The sequence below is a fragment of the Mustela putorius genome, unplaced genomic scaffold (assembly GCF_011764305.1).
Source record: "Mustela putorius furo isolate JIRA1106 unplaced genomic scaffold, ASM1176430v1.1 tig00000281_pilon_pilon_pilon, whole genome shotgun sequence".
In the NCBI taxonomy this organism is placed as follows: domain Eukaryota; kingdom Metazoa; phylum Chordata; class Mammalia; order Carnivora; family Mustelidae; genus Mustela; species Mustela putorius.
The window spans coordinates 2,377,997-2,399,474 of record NW_025421343.1 but is presented as its reverse complement, the minus strand read 5'-3'; the positions used below and the strand labels follow the sequence as shown (position 1 = coordinate 2,399,474).

The 21,478-nt window shown below is 44.2% G+C and overlaps 1 protein-coding gene across 4 annotated transcripts in view; it reads left to right on the top strand.

Annotated features, from left to right (window-relative positions):
* EXOC6B (exocyst complex component 6B) overlaps nt 1–21,478 on the top strand; it is a 651,357-nt gene that overhangs the window by 625,620 nt on the left and 4,259 nt on the right. For 3 of the 4 annotated variants that reach the window (XM_004742187.3, XM_004742188.3, XM_004742185.3), the window contains 2 exons: nt 17,985–18,097; nt 19,207–19,218. In XM_004742187.3, the coding sequence (XP_004742244.1) occupies nt 17,985–18,097; nt 19,207–19,218 (125 nt within the window). The remainder of the gene's footprint in view (nt 1–17,984; nt 18,098–19,206; nt 19,219–21,478) is intronic. The other variant, XM_004742186.3, reaches the window with a different exon arrangement.

The window sequence follows — 21,478 nt, the reverse complement described above, 5'->3', positions numbered from 1 at the left end:
GAAAAAAGGCAAATTGTGAACATTGCCTACAATATCGTGTATGTAAACTAAAGCACAAAACCTTACCAAATATTGTTTCTCTATCAAAAGCATAAAAATCCTGTAGGGGATACATAACAAAATCAGACAGGCAAAAGGGACAGAGGAAGGGAAGGAGGATTTCACCTTCGCTTACAATGTTTCAGTCCTTTAAAACAAAGGAGGATTGAAAGTAAAGTAGACAAATCATTAACATCTGTTCACTAGGGGTAAAATAGATTTTATATTCTTTTCTTACTTTTTTTTAATAAAAAAAAATCTCCCTTTCCTTCTCCACCTCTCTGTGCATCTGACTTGTATTCTGGTCTCAGGAATTCTGGTTCTCCACCAGCTGATTAAATTGCTGCTCGTAGTAGAAAGAAGAGTAGGCTACAAGTCACATACTTCTGTTCTAACCCCAGCCCCATTCATGGTGGCTTCTGCACATTATCATGAATCTTTCTGGACCTCAATTTCCTCCTCTGTGAGGTGAAGGAGTGGTGCTTTTCTCCACAATTCCTCCCAGTCTGCCACTTTAGCAGCCTCATTCCTGCTAAGTGATGAGAACGACTCTCTCTGTCCCATAAATACGTCCTAATATGGAATTCTCCAGATTGCGAATCTTAGAGCGGGAAGAGACACTGATGGCCATTGGTAGTCGGTAAAAGTTATCTTGAGAGGAGTCGCGCTTGGCAGTAGGACTGACTGCTGGTGACACATCCAGGCTCTAATGCTGTCCTTCTATCTTCTACTTTAGAATCTGAAAACCCCTCACAAGGCAAAGGAATACATTTAAAGCTAGCAAAGGAAAGCAGGATCGAGAAAGGTGTGTTACCAACCAAGAGATAACATAGAACAAACTGAAAAAGTTGGGTGTCCAGACTGTTTTTATGAAATGCCAGGCTGAATTCCAGGAAAAATTGTTCCTCCCTAGAATGAGAATTCTGAGAAGTAATATTGTGACAGTTTCTGACATGAGGACAATTTTAGAAGGAGATTCTGATAGAAGAGGGAGGATATTTGCGGTGGAGTTAGGTAATTCTAAGGTTTCACTGTTTCGTGAGCCATAACTGATTCTGGTCACATCGGACCTGCTGTGGGCCTCCGGCCACCCTTCCTCTCTGTCTACAAAATTCATGGTGAGCCAACACAATGCAAAAGGCAAGACATATCTTTCCACCTCCTGCAGAGTTGAAGCAAAAGATAGGTGCCGAGAACCCGGAGCCATATTGATTCAGCTGCTTTTGTTGGAAATGAGAATAGTCATGGGGCCACCTGCCTGATTCGTCTGCTTGTATGCCTGGTCCCCCGGGAAAATGGATTTTGAAAACTGCCTCTCGCTCATGGTTGAGTCTTCCCTGCCTCCTTGCAACAGTCCATCAGTCTCCCATCCTCCCTTCGGATCTGATACAGAGGCCAACCTTCTCTCTGCTGTCCTGCTGCTGCTGTCCTAGCCCAGGTCCTCTTCACCTCACATCTTCCTGCCTGAAAACATTCTCCTCGAGGCTACTGATCCAACAAATAGATTGCTAATGAAATATTATCACTCTCCTTGGAATAGAAAAAAATTTTCTTAAATCCTTACACTGTCGATAGTCTACTACCTCTTCAGTCTTCCCATTGCTACTCCTTTATGGGACACTTCCATTCAGCCAGGTTGTACACCAGTGGGCCATGCAGAGAGGCCCAAAAGAGAATGAAGAGAAGGGCCCCGTCTGGGGAATCACACTGCCCTCCCTCCGAGTCCTGACTCTATCACTTTCTGAATAATGTTCCTTTCGACCCCTTGTTTTAACCTTTGGGGGCCTTCATTTCTTCATCTGTAAAATGAGATACCTACCCATCCAGGCTGTTGATTTTCCTGGGGATTCAATGAAATAGGTAAGATGCCCAGCCCAGTATCTGTCACATAGTAGGTATTCAAGAAATGTCTAGTTTCTTCTGCCTTTAAACAAGTCTCATCTACTCCCGTTTCTGCACCATGGTATCCATTAATCTCTTGTTTGGAATTATCTCTTCTCTGTTTAAACTGTGCCCATCTTCCCTTGCTCTGAGCACATACTGTACTCACTCTCTGGGCCCTTCATTTGGCTCTCAAGGGCCAGAACCATCCTCACTAGCAATTTTTATCAAATTTATTTAATCCCATCTATTTCCAAAATGGTCTTGAGGTGGCTCATTAAAATGGTATATTACTATAACTAGGAAAATAGAATTGAATGGGAAGAAAGAAATTTATAGACAAGGGAAATAACAAATATAACAACCCCAAGAGGACCAGGACTGTGACCTTAGTAGGAACTAGTGTTTACTTAACATAGTCTTTGAAAGGCAGAAGAACTCTTCTGAAATTTGGAGTTTCTAGAGGGAAAACAAACAGAAAGGACCCCTTGGTAGTTGAGAATCACTTTTCTCATGCTTCTTTGCTTGGTCTACAATTTGGCAGTGGACTCTGAGTAGCAATTTTATTCCATCTCCTGTCCCTCAAACCCAGGACAAAATAGGTTTTAACCAAATACATATCCAATTGCACTAAGGGTCTTCAGAAGTTGGCTCTCTAGGCCAAGCCTTTGGTCCAGACCCAAGCATGTTTCCCAGACCATTGAGATTCTAGTGTATTCTAAACTTGCCCAGGGTATCAGGACATTCCCAGCTTTACTGCCCTATAATGTTAGATGTATTTTTTATTCCTACCATAAAGTTCCTGGGCTGTAATTTGTAATGACTCATATAAGGCAAGAAGTAATTTTTTACAACTAAAATTTCTTAATTTATCCGTTTATAGAAGAAAGCCCAGACCACTGTCATTATGGATGTTGGATAGAGAGTGTTTCCTGCAGGTGACCTAACCAGTGTCTCCAAACTTTTTTGATTGGCTGCCACTCCTGGCAAAAAGTCTTAAGGACTCACCCCTTATATTTGTGTATATAACAATTTGTGAACAATTTATTACAATTAGATGCTGAATATCTACAAAAGGAGATTCCCACACCTGCCGCGCCCCTCCCCGTCATTACCTTCGGAAGTTGGCTTGTGCGTAAGCCCATGTGAGTGTACACACTCATTCCTGTCATTAATATTTCAAGGCACAATATGTACTTAGGCTGAGTCAAGTTCATTATTTACAATAGGGGATGCAGATCCTATGTTAAATAGCCTCTTTAATAATTTCAAATTTGGAGGGCTGCTTTATCAAACCTGATTAGCTCATCACCGTGTTTACTTTAGAATGTGGATGAGAAAGAGCTTGCACAGGACAGAGACTGGTGAGCCCTGCCATTTCCTTGGTGTTTGCTTATATTCACCCTGTTAATGTTAAACCTTCAGTCCAGAATACCCTTGCAGGGGGTGCGGCTTTAAACCACTTACTCATTTGGGCCAGAGAGGGAGGGTGTTGACATAAAAACTCAACCGTGTGGGTCCTAATCCACTTACCTAAGAACCTCGAACAAATCACAGTACGTTGAAGGAGAGAGAGCACCGGCCCACGGCTCGTGGCTCCTTCTCCCACGACATCTGGGGCAGCAGCTCCATCCAAAGCCCACACCCTCCTGCCTTCCCCACCCCGACCAGGGGCAAGTCTGTCAGCCCGTGGCGAAGGCTTCCCGTCCTCTCCTGGAACATGGATGTACAGTATGGTTGTGATCAAGCCTGATAATAGGTTTTCCTTCTGCCCCTGCAGCAGGACAGATGCTGTCATCCATGAGAAATGACCTTACAGGACAGTCTCTGACAAAGGGATGCTTGGTGTTGGCATTTTTATTTGGGAGTCTCCCCCCAGGCATGAGCTGATGACAATGGGAAAGCCTTAAGCCTCCCTGGCTTTCTTTTTCTCTTCACCAAGGTAGTCTCAGAGGTGAAGAGTTTAGATAGCAAACCTATAAACCCACATTTATGAGGCATATAAATATTTCTCAGAGTGACGTTCCCTTTCAGGGGAAGCTGCTGATGTGCAGTGGGTCTCTGATAAAGAGCTTAATGAGGCCTCCCCCTCCCCCCGCCCCGTGCCTGGCAGCTGGGCTGGTGGAAGAGCAGGGGACCTCATGGCCACTACTGGCCCCTTCTCCTCCCCTCACTCAACCAGGGGGCAAAAAAAAAAAAAAAAGAGCAGGAGGTCAGATCTTTCTGGAAGGCCCAAGAAGCCTCTTGAGTGGCCAGTGTGGTAAAACTCAGGTATAAGCCGGGTCCCTTTAGCCTGTAGAGATCCAGAGAAACTCGGTGCCTCTCCCCATTCCAGTTCCTTGGCCTATGGAAAATCCTGCAGCCTTCTTCAGATTTCTGTGAATCGCTAGAAACCTCCAGTCTTCTTTCCTGGGCTCCCATTTCCATGGCGCACTTGTGCAGATTGCAGTGTGAAACTCAGCCTCTCTGAGTTCCCCCAAGAAATAAATATATAACCCATCCACCCAAGCAATTGAGAACAGAGTTGATTTGACCAAAGATTAGGATTGAGGACATGGCTTGCTAAGAGAGATTTATATCCCGTACTACACAGCAAACAGCTTTAGAACAGGCACTAATCAGACATCCCAGCTCTTCAAAATCATTTGGGGCCATAATACCAGTAGGAACTTCCCTCTTGGCCCTTTTTAAACGTGTTGGTGAAGTCGCCTCTCTTCAGATCAGCTCCCTGCCTCTCGAGAGCCAGCAGAACAAATTCCTTCCCTCTCCTTACAAAGCGAGACACAAACCCATTTTTCTGCCTTAAAAGAATTCTGATGCCAGATGTTAAGATAATAAAGTTTTTTTGCCCCCTCATTACAATCGGAAGGATTTCCATGAAGCCAGTTTCTTTCTGTCTTTTCTTTAATTTAGGAGATATTAGACGTGTCTCATCTGGGAAAATTTCAGAGCACACTGCCCTCCCTGGCCTGGATCCGAAGGCGAACTTTGTCTGTAAAGGACTGGATAGAGAATATTTTAGGGTTTTCAAGCCTTTGGCTGTCACAACTACTTAACTGAGCTATTAAGGCACTATACAGTCCTAGATAGTATGTTAACCAATGAGCATGGCTGTGTTCCAATAAAAGTTTATTTACATAAACAAGTGGTGACTGTAGTTTTCCATCCCATGATCTAGAAGAGAGCAGATAGCAGCTTTGATGAAAACAAGGAGAGAAGGCTCGAGGCTAAAATTCAGTCTCCTTAGCTAAGCATATGACGCCATTTATCACTTGCTCATTTGTCCTGCTTACTTCTAAGGCAGTCCCCACCTACCTGGCTCCGGCTTAGATGCCCTTCTCCTGAACTTTTTGTCCTCTCTGTTAGCGTACCTCTTAGAGGCTCCCATCATTCTGTATCTGTTACTTGTCAGCCTGGAGATATCTGATTACCCTTTCAAAAGAGTGCCTGATACATTGTTGGTACTCAGTTTATGTTTGTTAAAATCATTCCCTCTTTCTCTTTCCTCCATTTGCCCAGATTTCAGTCAGGGCCAGGGAGTTGAGGGAGATCTTGGGCAGTGAACACAAAGGGACCAGTAATCAATTCCATGCTCCTCTCTCTTGATCTGCCTTCAGCTGTTGATAGGAGCTGTTCTGATTCCATCACCAGAAGGAGAAACCAGATTGAGTGGCCTATCTGGGGTCACATCGTCAGTCAGGGAACCCCCAGCCTGAGGCTCTTTTTTGCTGTGTTAACCTGCCTCCTAAAAGGCACCTGTGAATCAGTGATTATGAAAAGTACTTTATAATGTTGCAATTGGTTTCATCCTGTCCAAGGCAGGGAACAGACAAAAGAAACTGCCTGGCTTAGTGTTCTGTATGTTCCTATTCTCTTGAGTAAGTTTACTCTGATATAGCGGCCATGTTCTGAAGAGGTAGTGTATTGAGAATTTTGTCAGTGAGATTATATGTTAAATGTCTCATGGACTTGTTTTGTTGTCTTTCCTCTTTAACCTGAGAAATTCTTCTGGGATATATATAAAGTACAAATTCAGGGTTTTGTACAGCAAGTTTACTTCACGGACACACCTGCTTTGAGAGCACAATTCTCTACAAGACTCAGTGTGCCTGTTCAAGAGAAAACATGTAAAGAAAAGCACCCCCAGGGGAAAGAGGTGCGGCCTCCGTCGTCAGTGTGTCTTTGTAACTGTGTCTGTCTGTGTGTACCTTAGCTCCTACGATCCTTTACTCCCGTGGAATCTTTGCAGACATTCTAGAAAGAGGAGGCTCTCCCTAATGTGGGGTAGGCCCCACACTGCCCACTAGGAGCCAACCCACATGTCACTTTGAAGCCAAACAGCTGCTGAGTTCCCATTGGTAGTCCTGGGGGTTCTCCTCTGGAACCTCGGAACCACATATCCAGGGCTAGGTTCCCACTCACGTGTGACAGGAATTATCTCTCATGTTTGATGTTTCCTTCTTCCTCATTCAGCCACCCTTCTAGTGCTGGTCAAGAGGGCCTTGGGTTTGGTCCATTGGAAAGTTTCCTGTGCAAAACACACATTACAAGCCTGTCACACCATCTAGCCAATATCATACCTACAAAATGTTAGTTCCCCTATTTGAATTCCATGTAACGTGTCTCTGCTAGGAATCTAGCCCTATGCTCGTCCACACCGTGGAGCAGTCAGAAGGAGAAAACGTGATCCACATCCTTGGCGAGCTCCCCATCTACATGGGATGAGGCTCAGATCACAAAATTAGAAAGTAAGGCAAAAAATATGTAAGCTCTCTTCCCCAAGAGTAGGCACGATGTGAATTGGTGTGGGTGACAAGCACTAGTCCAGTAGCGGGAACAGGCAGGGCACTCTTCTCCAGTCTCTTTGTCTCTACTTTCTGAGTTCTTCAGGCAGTCCTTTCTGCCTGCGCGATCACAGGGACACCCTCAGAATTGTTTGCTTAAATATTAATCTATAATTCTTACTTGAAGATTTCCTTCTATTCCTTTACCCATGCATAACTCATCCATGTGAAATACTTGTACACTTTCTGCTAGAGAAGCATGTATGTTGGTACGCACTAACAAAGATCAACAAGTCTCTCCTTTATCCTAAAATCTCATTCCAAAAACCTTTTCTGGAAGTTGGCATTTGTTCTGCTATAATGATGCTATCTATGCTCTATCCAGTTAACTCACCCTGTGGCCTTGGACTAGTTTTTACTTTGAGTCATTTGAATTTTTCTAGTATTTCTCAGTTACCCTGCAAAAAAGAAAGTCTGTTTAGAAGTTTGACTTAGCGCCAGCCAAGAACCCAACCCAGAGCCTGGATCAGGGAGGACATTTTCTTCTTCTTCTTCTTTTTTTTTTTTTTAGAGAGAGAGCCTGCATGTGTGCTCACACGTGCATGGGGAAAGGGGGAGGGAAAAGAGAGAATCTTCAGCAGGCTCCATACCCAGCATGGAGACTGAGCTCACGACCCTGAAATCATGATCTGAGCCAAAATCCATAGTTGAACGCTCAACCGACTGAGCCACCCAGGCATCCCTGGACCAATGAGGATTTTTAAAAATAAACAGCTGTGGCATCTTGGGGAGTGTAAGCTATTAAGCCATCTCTACCTCATGTTTATCCCATGATTTCCAGCAACTTGCCTCTCCTTTCCAGGTCTTGGTCCTCCCCACCACATCCCCCAAGAAATCACAATTTTTATTTGAATCCTATGAAACCTTGGGAGTGTTCTGAAATAACTAAGAAATATAGTAGAGACAACTTCAGAACTGCCAAAGCTCTAATTAAAAGTCATATTGAGGGACGCCCGGATGACTCAGTCAGTTAGGCGTCTGCCTTCAGCTTGGGTCATGATTCCAGGGTCCCAGGATCAAGTCCGCATCAGGCTCCCTACTTTGCCAAGAGTGTGCTTCTCCGTCTGCCTGCTGTTCTCCCTGCTTTGTGCTCACTCTCGCTCTCTCTCGCGCGCGCTCTCTTTCTGACAAATACATAAATAAAATCTTTTTAAAAATAAATAAATAAAAGTTAAATAGATTAGAAGTCATACAGGAGACAAAAAGAGAGAGAAAGAGAGAGAGTCCATTATAGTAGCTGCTTGGTATAACATGATTCAAATGTCTTTCCTTGTCCTATCCTTTCCCACTTGGACATATTTTTGTATAATAATCAGTAATATAATTTCCAGTTTTTGTTAACCTATGTTGCTTATAAAGTGTCACATCAACTACTACACTACTTGAGTTGTCCTCTTCTGATAAATAACATGGACAGATAACTCTGTTTGCAGTCAAAGCATCATTAGTGATTGGTTGAGTGCTTTTGATTGAAGAAGCCACATTATTTATCAGTCTGTCCTACTCGGTGAGTACTGAAAACTCTCCTGTGCCACCAGTTTAATAATGAAATGCCCCCAAACATAATGTCTGGCCTGTTCCTTAAAAAATGACTTACCTGGGTTTACAAAAATAGCATTTATATGAATACATCAAGAATATGATCATTAATAAGAAATTAGCATTTAGGAAGAGAGTTCTAGGACACATAATTATGTGAAAAAAGCAAAGCACAGAAGAGTATCTATGGTATCTTATCCTTCAAGTGAGAAAGAAAAGGATATAAGAAAATGCCCATGTACATTCTCACTTATACAAAAGTAATAAAAGGATAAACCAGAAGCGAAACTGGGTACATGCAATGGGTGGCTAGGAAAGATCTATAAAGAAGTGGAGAAACTAGAACAGGTTAGTTGGGATGAGGAGGGAGCGATTTTTCTGCATACAATTTTATATGGCTCTGACTCATTCCCCCAAATAAATAAATAATAAAAGTCAACCGGAATGTGGGAGGAATCCAAAATGGAACACAAGCAGTGAAAAATAAGTCTAACTGAATTATGAAAGAATAATATAACCACACTGAAAGGAATAAGGAAGAAAAGAACTAACCCAAGCAATTTAAAAACCAGTATTTTGAGTGGAAATTATAAGCCTAAAGGCAAAAAGAAAAAAAAAATAGTACACTATAGTTAGTAAATTTGCTTCTCACAGGAGCATGGATTAGCAATTCCAAAATTTGTGCTAGGATTGAACAAATAAGTAAAATATATTCTAGATAATGAGAGCCAGGTTTCTCACTGTCGGAGAAAGAATAAAGGAGGAAAGAGGGAAAGGCTAGCATGAACCCCGTGGTGCTGGGACTGCAATTGGAGACATCAGATAGGAACTCATGATTTTAATACAGATACATAAATAGTTACAGAAATAAATATAGACGATAGGCAAGTTAGTAAACACACAGAGATCTCTTAGCTCTGTCCACTGAGATGCCCTCAAAGCAGTGACACCCCAGTAGCAATGAGCATGCTAATTGCCCAGATCTTGGCTTCTAAAAACCATTCTTTGGTAAAAGAAACCAGAGCTTTTTGGAAAAGTGACTGAATGCAGAGCAGGGGCAGGGAAGGTACAAGATGAGCTGGCAATGTCTTAGTGCCAGAAAAGTAAGCAAGTGTCCAGAAAAAGGTAGGACTGGCTGAAAATACACTGGGGAATGAATCTGCAGGAATTCCTACTGACCAAAACTGGAACAATTTGAAAAACAAAATATGAATAATGATCATAGTAAGATTATAACCTGGGAAATAAAATAAATATTCATGAGGTAATGCTGATATAAATAATTGGACCAATAAATAAATGGAGGTGAAAGGACAGTACTTTTCCTCACAGAAGAATTCCAGTTAATAACTACCCAAGAAATGAGAGAACTAGTCAACCACCACCGTCAATATTGTTGCAGGCAGGATCTGGCAATGGATATTAAAGTTGGTGGACAAAAGTTGGAGGGGAAACAGGATATTTGCATAGCCTCAAAGTAGAGCTCCCTCCAGGAGTATATTAATTCCAAAGGTGAAAATAGTAACTTTGTTGTGGATCTGATGTTGACGCACTGAACAGGGCATGATATCACTTCTGTAGTATTCTTGCAAGAAAATGCATAGCCTCAACACTAATGACATTTTGGATTGTGTAATTCGTTGTCATGAGGGCTGTCCTGAGCATTGTAGGATGTTTAACAGTATCCCTGGCTTCTGCCCACTAGAAGCAGCATCACCACCAACACCCCCTATACCCCCCAGACTCGCTACAACCAAAAATGTCTCCAAGCATTGCCAGATGTCCCTTTGGAAGTAAGCTCCCCCTTGGCTAAGAACTACTGATTCAGTCTAACCACAGAAAATATTGGGCAGACCTAAATTGAGGGACAGTCTATAAAATAAAAGACCAAAGGTACACTGTTCATAAGTATCAAGGTCTTGAAAGATTAGAAGAGGAACTGTGACAGATTGGAACAGACAAAGGAGACATGACGAATAAGTTCAAGGTGGGATCCCGGAATGGGTCAGAAAAAGGACATTAGTGGAAAATCTAGTGAAAGCAGAATAGTCGTAGTTTAGATACTAGTATTGTGCCAATGTTAATTTCTTGGTTCTGATCATTATACCGTAGCAATGGTGAACATTTGAGAGGTGAACGGTACAGAGGTACTATCTATCTAAACTATTTTTGCAACTTTTACATAAGCCTAAAATTATTTCCAAAGAAAAAGTTTTTAAAAATCTGACACTGATGTTAATAAAATGCAAGCACATTTCCATATTGAACTCTATGACCGTGATATAAGTCTAACTGGGATTTAATATCACTGAGATGATTCCCACCACCTCTAGGGCATTAAACTTGAAGCACATGGAGTGAGAGAGAGAGAGAAAGAGAGTGAGTGAGTGAGTTGTGGTTTACACCACAATTTGTTTAAATTTTGTCCTAAATTTAAATTTTAAATTTTGTGATAAGTAAAAATTTTGCAAAATGTTCAGTTGATAGTTCAAAAGGAGTAATAGTCAGTAAGTCATGTAATATAACATTTCACTGATTTGGCTTGGATTACAGTTATTCTTGCTTTTCTTTTATTCTCCTCTATGAAGGTAAACCGTTTACTTTAATGACACTTGGAAGGCCCAGTCCTGTTCTTTGCACATGGTGGATGCTTTAAAAATATTTGCCGTATTTCATGGGCTTGCATTTTCATTGAGAATATCTGAGACAAGCAAATGTGTTTTGTTAATTACTGTTTCAATCCTTTGAATAAATGTTAGAAGAGGTTACTTCATGTGAACTTTTTAAATGTTAGTAGGTTATAATTTTTATACTTTTAAGAACTATAGGGGCACCTGGATGGCTCAGTCAGGAGAGCATACAACTCTTGATCTTGGGATTGTAAATTTGAGCCCCATGCTGGGTATAGAGATTGCTTAAAAAAATTATTTTTTTTTAAAAAGGAGGGGAAAATCCTCTTAAATATAAATAGAATGAGCATAGTGCAGCCCAAAAGTGTGGTTCTGTAAATCCTATCAGAAGACATCCCATGCAGAATCGGGAATTGTAACAGTGTTCTAAGGCAGAAGTAAAAACTCCCCAAAAGCCAACTACAGAGAAACGTTAATGAGGATACCTGATTGTGAGCAAAATGAACTACCCTTGTGGTTGTGTTAACAAGTTTCCCAGCCCAGCCAGGCTTGCTAGGTAGGCCTTACCAGCCAAAGCAGACCCTTGACGCTGGCCCTTCTTGACCAAGCCTAGCACAGAGAAGTCGTGCATACACTGATCGTCTCTCATAAACTTCTGTCCTGAGTGCTCCTTGGTACACAGAGGTCACTTAACTCTGTTCCAGGCACACAGGCTTCCCTGAACTCTTGGCTAAAAGTCACAGCCTAAACCCAAAACATAGGGTGGACGGAATACTGAAAGTACAGAAGGCATTCCGGTAGTCACGATGCAGGTTTAGATAATACCGAGAGGTACCATGAAAGGTGAAAGCATGACCTAAGCCATTCCCTTTTAGTCTTTGTGGCAGGGGCAACACCTCCTGGTGGTGCTAGTATTTGGAATATCCTCCATTTATGGCAATAGGAGTGGGTTCCCATTTGTGATAGTGACGTCAGATGTTCTTTTTACATGTTTCTTAAGATCCAAATGTGAATCGATAAGAAAAAAATTGTTAAGTAAATAAGAACACAAAGCATGAGGATATGGTAAAAGTTGCAAGGTGATGTTCATATCATAAAGATTGTGGAAGTGATCTTAACTTCAGTCTTCCACCCCGACCCCCCTTTCTTCTCCATCTACCACCTACTTCTGAACATCAAGAGGTAAGAGTTCTTAAAGGGCATATATAATGGGCTACTTGCTATGAAAGAAAGAAAGAGAAATAAGAGAGCATGGGTGCCTCTGCCTTTCTTCACAAATAGAAGCATAAGGAGGACAAATCCAAAACCAAGGGAGTTGGTTACCTGTGAGCCATGGAAGGGATCGGGGTAAAAGAGATACTGCAAGGGAGGGAACAACGCTTCTCTGAGTTGACTTTTGGAAGCATGTTAATGTCCTGCATATTTAAAAAATTAACAAGGATGGGAGGGAGGAGCCTAAAACTAAAAGCAAGTGGACACCAATGAACCCATTTATTTAGCTGAATACCATAACTACACTGAAGGGAGAATTAAGAATGAGCCCAAGTGACTTAAAAACATGGTGTTGGATTGTACACTCAGTCTTAAGTTGGGAGGGAAAAATTGTGCATTTTTTCCTGTAGTAGCCTATACAAATAATTCCGAACCTATTTAGATATTTTCTAGGCCTGAGCAAATTAGTAACTGAGATGATGTTCTTGAGAGCCAGGTTATCCGCTGTGGAAGAAAGCACACGCAAATACAGAATGGAGGAAGGCAAGAAAGAACTCTGGGAGAATGATTAGAATTGGAGGTGTTGCTATAAACTCGTCCTTTCCAAAGCATGAATGTGTACATGCTTACACCCATGTACAACACGTGTATGTGCATGTGCTCACATATGTATGTGTATGTTTACATGCATGTGTTTCCTAGCACCGTGCACTGAAAGGGCTTAACTTCCCACGGTTTGCCCCCCAGTAGCAATTAACAAAGACGCTCCAGGAGCAATGGCCACACCTAGCCCCCAAATTCTGGTCTCTATAACATTACCACTAAAAGAAATCAGAGCTCGTCAGAGAAATGGCTGGGGCATGGTCGATGCAAGACAAGCCTGAAACACCTTATTATGTCAGAAAGGAAGCATGACCTCAGAAAGTATATGGGGCTTAAGGACACAGGCTCCATCTCAAAGGGGTTCCCACTTGTCAAATCAGGGACAATTTGAGCACCAAAATAATGAATTAGGTAGAGTAATGACTATAAGCCATTGAGAAAATGGGAGCCGATGAGTCCATGCCATAAATAAATACGTAAGTTAATGGGTGGAGAAATGCTGAGTGACAAGTGATAAATGTGCAAGGAAGAGTGGAGTTGGAATACCATCTGTTTGCAACCACGACAGTGAAGCTGAAGCCGGCGAGAATCTTCGATGGACGCTAAAGCTGAGGGGAAATTTTAATCAGGAGCTGTATATTCGCATGGTCTTAAACTGTCTTCAGTTGCTTACTAGTTGCAAAGGAAAACACAAAATCTTGTCAGGGAGAGATCAGACGATATCTTGACAGAGTGCTCAAAATTAATACCACCAAGGAGAGACAAATAAACAGTGTACACCTCCAGACAGGGTTCCTCTGAGGAGTACACAGCAGCACTGAGGTAGAATTCCAGCCAGAAGGGCAGGTCTTAAATCTAAGTATGAGAAAGCACTAGAAAAAAACAAAACTGAGTGGAGAAAAAGGTGGCAGGGGACTCTATTCTTCATAAATGTCAATATAAGAAAGGCTGTGGAAATAGTCCAGATTAAAGGAGACTCAACAGAAGACAAATGTAATACCACATCCTAAGCGATATGATATATTGGAGCAAAACCCAAGCCAAAATCTATATACAGGACATTATTGGCTCAATTTCTAAAATTAGAATATGGACCATGTCAGTATTAAATTCTCTGCAGTTGGAAACTACTATGGTTATGCAAGAGAATATCCCTGATACTTGGGAATGCTGAAGTACTTCGGAATAGAGGGCCATGGTACACTCAAGTTCCTCTCAAGCGACTCAGAAAAGGAAGTTCTTGTGTGCCCATGTGTGTAAAGAGAGAAAGAGCACACGAAGGCTGGAGCATATGGTGTGAAATGTTGATGATGGGTGTGGGAGGAAGGCATACGATGTTCTTTATTCTCTGCTTATTCTTGCAACCTTGGGATAAGTTTGAAATTAGTTCCAAATGAAAAATCTTAGAAATTAAGAAGAATGAGCTCACTAGTGGTGACTAAATGTTTTGCATCCCTGCGAGAGTCTTCACTGAGCCATAACAGGGCCATTGTATGTGGAGGTCCAGGCTCGGAGAGGCGGACTCACCATTGCAAGTCGATATAGAATCGGTGCTGTTGACCAGTGCTGGCCTGCGGGTCTCCTGGCCTCCTAACACTGTTCTGTGGAATCCAGCGGAACCATGCTCCATGCTGCTGACTTGGTTGATTGCTCCCCAGACTCTAGTAGTCTATGTCCATCTCTCTCAAGGGCAGCCAGAAGATCTGGGCACCAGCCCCTGTAGAGACCACGGAAAGCAACACAGACCCAGACTGTGATCAACAGGCTTAGACTTGTTGAGCTTAATAGAGCTGTGTAGTTTTCGTGCCCAGAATGGGATTAAGTTTTTAAGTTCATCATCCCAGAGCTTTTAGGCATTGAGAGACTTGGGCAGGAAGATAAAAATAGAAAACCAAGGAGCTAAATCATGAACCTCCCTCCACACCCCACTGGTGATTTACCCAGTTGTCAGCAGCCAGAAGGACATGGCATTCTTTGCGATAAATCAGAAAATACGCATACCACCTAATTCCATCACAGAAATTAGGAATTGTTAATAGAGAAGGTAGTTTCATCAAATGCGCGCATGTGGGTGCACACCTGAAAATACCTAGAATAACTTTTAGGAAATTGGGTTTTCCAAATCTTCCAATTCAACTTGTTATTCATCTTTTTTTTTTTTTTTATTCACTCCCTGCTGGGCAAACAGTAACAGGCTCCCCCAGGTTTTTCACCTTTTTCCGAGAAGAAATTTTAATTAAAAGAATGCTATCTTTTTTCATAATTTTTTCCTGGGATTTGAGGGAAAGGCATAATTGTGTTTGTAAAGCACAGTAGTGGGAGGACTGCACAGAACCAAGGACACCCCGAGTGTCTCTCGCACTCTTAGGAACAGGGAAAGAGAACTGTCTCACGTGGTCTTTGGACACTACAGCACAGAACCACCACGGTGAGAATGGGAAGTCAGGGAAAATTCTCTCCTCAAGCAGAGCTCTGTGAGGCCTTGGGGGCAGTGAAAGGAAGTGGTAGAAGGCCTTTTACTTGCCAACTAAAATAGGCCTGACCTGAAAGAGGCCTGAGACGGCCCTTTGGGGCCAGGCCAGCCTAGACCAACCGACATGTCTGCTCTCTCCCCGTCTCCTCTCATCTGTAACGCCCCTTTCTTGGCTGAGGGGATAGGGGCTTTTCTCAGTTTTAGGCTCAGGATGTCAGCCAATTCCTGTCCTGCCTGAGGAGGTTTATAACAACTATTCTAAAAGAATGGTTGGAAGAGGAGGCTTGGCCAAGCAGGGCAAGGCCCACAGTGCCTGTTTGCCCAGCTGCACAGTGAAGACAGACAGGGGAGGAAGGTGTGCCTGGAGCCCAGGCTCTGGCATTGGATTTGACTCTAGGCCTCTCTGGTCTTTGTTCTGCACAGAGAGATGGCCACCCACTCATCTCCGTCAGCAGTTACCGCTTAGAAAGGGAGAAGCAGGGACATGTCTTGAGTCCCAAAAGCCTTTACATGTATCTCATTACCAAAAAGATTGCTTAGGGGCCCTCCCCCTATGCAGCAATGTGAGAATGGGACTTTACCCCGTCTGGAAGCTTACAGAGGGCAGCAACAGTTTCCCTTTCGTCACAACTGCCTTCGAAATGCATCGATTTCTTTATTAGTTTTACTCAGGTATGGTTTTCAAGTATTTTGTTAGAGTGATAACCTGAGGCTAAATCCAGCTGGGAAACCAAAGCCTTTGACAAAATTCTTTTAAGTTTCTCTAAGTCAGGCTCTCCCCCAGACTCAGAGCTCAGTCTACCCTCAGAGTGCTCTCATTATCTTCTGAGACCCATCTAGTTCTTGGCACTCCTAACTCCATGGCATTCTTCTCAGACACTCCCAACAGTGCCAGGCTCTGTGCCCTCCAGCATGGACTTAAGCCCATTTTTGAGTCCTGACCTACGGTGGCTCTTGTTTTCATCTACTCAGCCAGTGTCCACACAGATGCAACAAAGATGGCCTCGTGTAATGCGACGCGATCCGTTCATTCTTTAGTTCTCTGTTTCTGTGTTGTTTCCGTGTCCTGTTTACATACTAGAGGCATGTGTATATGTCGATGTATAGAGGAAAAACTCAGTTCTTTGCTTTCTATGTAGGGAAAAACTCCGTTCTTCCCTATTGTGTTTCTCCCCCAAGTCTCCTTTATTACCCACATGAAACATTTCATTTCTGACACTTCTGGTCACCAAATGCGTGGACATTTTTCCCCACATCAAGCAGTTCCCTGCGACACCAGCTAGATGTCCTACAATTTGACTCAATTCTGACACTGTTTACATGCAGACAGTGTCTGCTCACACAGGTTAAGGGCTCAGTTCCACAAGACCCTCCCCCCAGTTGAGACACCAGCCACCTGCCTATCCACCTGGGTTTCTGACCACCTGCTGCAGATGGAGGTTCCCTGACCCCCTCCTCAGGTTTGCTGAATTGCTGGAACAGCTCCCAGAAGTCAGGAAACATCTTACTTACTAGATCACAGGTTTATTGGAAAAGGCCATAACTCAGGAACCAGGTGGAAGAGATGCGTGGGGCAAGGTCTGGGGAAAAGGGCGTGAAGGAGCTCCCGTGCTCTCTCCAGGCACACCACTCTCCAAATTTCCATGCGTTCGTCAACCCGGAAGCTCTCCAAACCCCGTACTTCAGGGATTTTATGAAAATGTCACCACATGGGCACGATGAATTGTGAACCCTATTTTCAGCTTTTCTCCCTTCTCAAGAGAATGGGTGGTGGGACTGAAAATTCCAAGCTTCTAATCATGGCTTGATCTTTCCAACCCTTATCCGGGATCCCACCCAGGATCACCTCATTAGAACAAAAGACACTCCTGCCACCCAGGAAATCACACGCTTTTGAGGAGATAGATCTCAAGAACAGGGGTCATAGGCCAGTATTAGGACAAGAGATGTTCCTAGTATTCTTATTACTTGGGAAATTATGAGGGTTTGTAATTTTGTTTGCTGGTAATGAGGGCCAGAGACCAAGATATATATTTTCTCAGTGTATCTCAGGGTGTCCATTGAGCAACTTGGGCAAAGTCAATGCAGCAAGTCAGGAAACTGGTTCTTTTTTTTTTTTCCCAAGATTTTATTTATTTATATGACAGACAGAGATCACAAGTAGGTAGAGAGGCAGGCAGAGAGAGAGGAAGGGAAGCAGGCTCCCTGCTGAGCAGAGAGCTTGATGCAGTGCTCAATCCCAGGACCCTGGGATCATGACTTGAGCCGAAAGGAGAGGCTTTTAACCCATTGAGCCACCCAGGCACCCCCTGGTTCTTGAACCCACACCTTTTAACCTCAAAGCTTGTACAGTGTGTATGTGCCACAGACTGTACCCATCTTCATTTGGTCATTATTGAATTCTGAGCTTCTAGAGTGGTGCCTGGCACAGGGGAGGCATTTGACAAGTATTTATTAAATGAATAAGTGACCAGTTTTATGACAGTCTCAGGCCTGCCCCTGAGAGCTAAATGCTGGGCCTATAGTCTTAGCAGCATCACAACGATCACAAGGCTTATGGCCGAGACTACTCGGCCTTCCACTGATGACTCACTGATTTCTGTAGTTGCATGAACAATCTTCAGCCATTCTTTCTCTTACTACATTTTTATTTTTGTTTTTCAGATTTACCGTTAGCTGGTAGTAGAGGATGTTAGGGGTTTTCTAAAGTCCTGGTTTGTCTTGTCTGATTAATCCCTGGGGTGGGGTTTCAATATTTTACAGCTTTTGGATCTCTTCATCCAGTGGGACTGGTCGACCTACCTTGCTGACTATGGTCAGCCCAACTGCAAGTACTTGCGAGTGAACCCAGTGACAGCTCTGACCCTGCTTGAGAAGTGAGTACACAGTCTGGTGGTCTCTGTTGGGAGGTGGGGAAAGGGCATGGGAATCAGTGTCAGGGATAATTTCCTCTTGGCCAATACCTTCCAAACACAGCAGAGAGGCCTGTTCTTGGAATTGCCGTAAGTGCTACCCGTAGTCTCTGCTATTGGATTGGGCAAGATGGCCTTCCTCTTGTAGCCTCTTAGCTCCTGATCCCCAAGAAGCTGAGGCCAAGTATGGGTCAGGTGGACTCTGGCAAGCCCTTGGAGCTGAATGGGGCAACATCTCTTTAGCTGAAGATGACAGAAGAAAGGAAGATGCCTTAAGGTTGGGTTCAGGCCACCTGGTGAACAGAGTGAGACTGGCCCCAATCATCTGGTGACAATGGGCAGAAGAGCCCCATGAAAGATGGCTTCTGTGGTTTCTAGCAGAGAAGTTCCTGGAATGCCTGAAACCTTCAGCAGCGCCATCCCCATTCAGCCCCCACCCCCACCCCCAAACTCCCTGCTAGATCGAGCCTTGTTGTGCCAACTGTCCCAAGAAAGCTGTTGGACACGGTGTCTCATTCTTGCTCTGGGCAGTCACTGGCCAGCAGAGGTGCTCCCACTGAGATTGGGTTAGACAGCTCCAGAACGTCTCATGGTTAACCAGTACACCACCCAGATGCTGGAATCTGTTATGCAGCCTAGCTCTGGCTTTTCCTAACCTAGTTGAGAGCTGGCAGGCCAGAGACCAGGATCCACGTAAAAGGGAGGGTTTTTATTGTCATCACACTAGTTAAGTGCCAGCTTCTTTGAAGCTTCTTAGAAGAGTACCCCGCATCTAAGCAGCACAGCAAGTACATATGTGACCATATGTGAACTTGGGTAGATGGACCAGCAACTAGGAGGTCAGAGTGCAGCCATAAGCAGAGGAAAGGCTAAGGTACGTCCTCCCTACTGTGCAGTTAGAAGAGTGGGAAGGGGAGGAGTGGAAAGTAAGCAAGAACAGGACGCAGAGGAAAGTGTTTGGAGCCAAGAAACCAAGAGCCCAGGGTGCAGCTTTCACCAGACCAAGACAGACTGATGTTTCCATTTTAACTTTGTTTCCCATGATTCTCTCTCCTGATGACCTTCCTCCCTAGGATATCTAGAGAGTAAGTATATTATTCACTTGGGCCTTTTCCATCACTTTGAGGCAAGTCCTTCTGGTTTCCTCACTGACACTAACGACTCCACTAAAGCCTTACCTTCTGACTTTTCTCCCCCCTGACATACTAATCTACTAAACTAGTCTGGTGCCAATTGGCTGGCTGTTTCCTCTGTCCTCGGTCCTTAGAGTGACCCTTAGCATACCAATCCCTATGGGGCTGGAGGTGATGGCAGGGATTTTCTTTCCCCCATTGGTGCCAGGGAAAAGCTTGTTCCCACTCAGCTTCCTGGCACGCTCCACACTCTTTGCTAGTGCGAAGCTTGAAACTCAGCCCTGACAGAAGGGAGCTGCTCAGCAGTCTCCCCTTCTCCGCCACCTCCTGGTGGTGAAGCCCATGGCATTAAGCTCTGGAACCTACGTCTCCTGGAGAAACCTTTTTATTAGAGGCAAGGGCTAATCCCAGCTGAAATGAGGGACATTTGGGCCCTCCAGGTGGTGTTTAATGTTGTATTCACTCTGTGTCCAAATGGGCTGTGGGATTCCCTTCCATTTCCTTCTCTCAACAGTCCTTTGCTTGTCTGTTCCTAAGAAGCTCTAGATCTAAGAGGCATTGTCTCTTCCACTTTCTGTGGATCAGCAGTGGGCTGGAACAGTCAGCCTCTCCATGGATTCTGGAGGCCTGACAGTAACAAAGCCGTGTGCTTATCCCCAGCCATCAGCAGGGTTTAAAAGCTTCCTCCCAAACCCAGGAGGGCCAAAGGCCACCCGGATCCCCCAAATCCCTACTTCCCAGCCTCATAGGAATCAGCCCCTTTACCTGACCCTTTCCTGCTTTCGCCCCAGCCAGATCTACCACCAGAGCTTGACTATCTCTCCTTTTCAACATGCCGAGGACATTCAGGAAACAGAAGAGGCACCTGTGTCATTGAGAGGTGGCCCTAGCCAAAGTAGATCCGGATCCCAGGCTTACAGAATGGAAGGGGAGGGGAAGAGGGCCCCCCACTTTGGTTTGGGTGCTTCCCAGGGCACAAACCAGCATGCTGTCATCGGCCGTCAAGGCACTTGAGTTTATCTTTGGAGTAATCCCAACTCTGGGCCTTAATTGCCGAGAACTCCTAGCCTCTGAGGCTCAGGGACTACCTTCTTCTTCCCTTTCTCCTACCTTATTGGAGAGCTTCTTTTATGAGAGCTGAAAGCCAACTCTGGCTCCCCATCTCTGGGCAGCTTCAAGGAGTCATGAAATTCATGATCACAAAGGACATTAAAATGAACGCCCTATACATGTAGGGAGTGTTTTTCCGCTTCCTTCCTTCCTTTCTTCCTTCCTTGTTTTGCATTGTTTTTCTTTAGATTCATAGCATATTCAGCAAAGGAAATGGAATCCTTCTCTGGGATAAATAATCTAAAGCCAGGCCAGTTCCACACACATAATTGTCCAGTCCATGCATAAAGGACCAAATACAGTAATCATCAGAGCCTGAGGACCATGTGCTCTCTTTTCAACCAGCCTCTGTCACCTTTTCTTCCTCCCCTCCAAGCTCAGTCCTGTACAGGTGGGTGGTTGTACCTTATACTCAGTGTTCTGAGTTTACTTGAATAATTCCAGTCTGAAGACCCATAAGCTTAGATCAGTGAAAGAAGTCACAACTCATGGTGGCTCTCAGTGTTGGCCCCAACCACACAGCTTTGGTGCTCATCAGAATCTCCCAGCCTCATGAATATAACTGCCCTTGTGGCATCTCTAGCTTTAACCCATTGGCCTCACATCTGCCCCTCTGAACAAAGAACACCACACAGGGGGAAAAAAAGGGGGGGGCCAGGATTGGCCAAAGGCCCCTGGGAAGTATGCCTGGCCATAGATTACCAGGCTTATCAGGTTCCTTCCCCTCCTTTGGACCTGTCTACGTACAGCCCAGGGAGCTGTGAAGCCAGAAAGCCAGCCCAGATCCTGGGGGATGGTGGTAAAGATCGCCTATGCCTACCCCAGGGCGAAATTGGTCTGGGCAGTGTTCTTAATTCTCTGACACCGGAACTAGCAATGGGCTGGAGGTCTAGTGTGCAGAGACTGAGGCCAGAGGTCACGGTCAGATGTCAGAGGTTGTGGACTCTGCAGGAATTAGCACATTCCCATGTTCTATCACAATGGCTTATCCTGACTTGGGCCTTTCTGTGACACCATAACCTGGTCATGACTTTACCTATGCTTCCTGGTTAGGTCTTTCCATCTGGCCACAAGCATTGGCCAGAACTGCCCATGGTTTGCC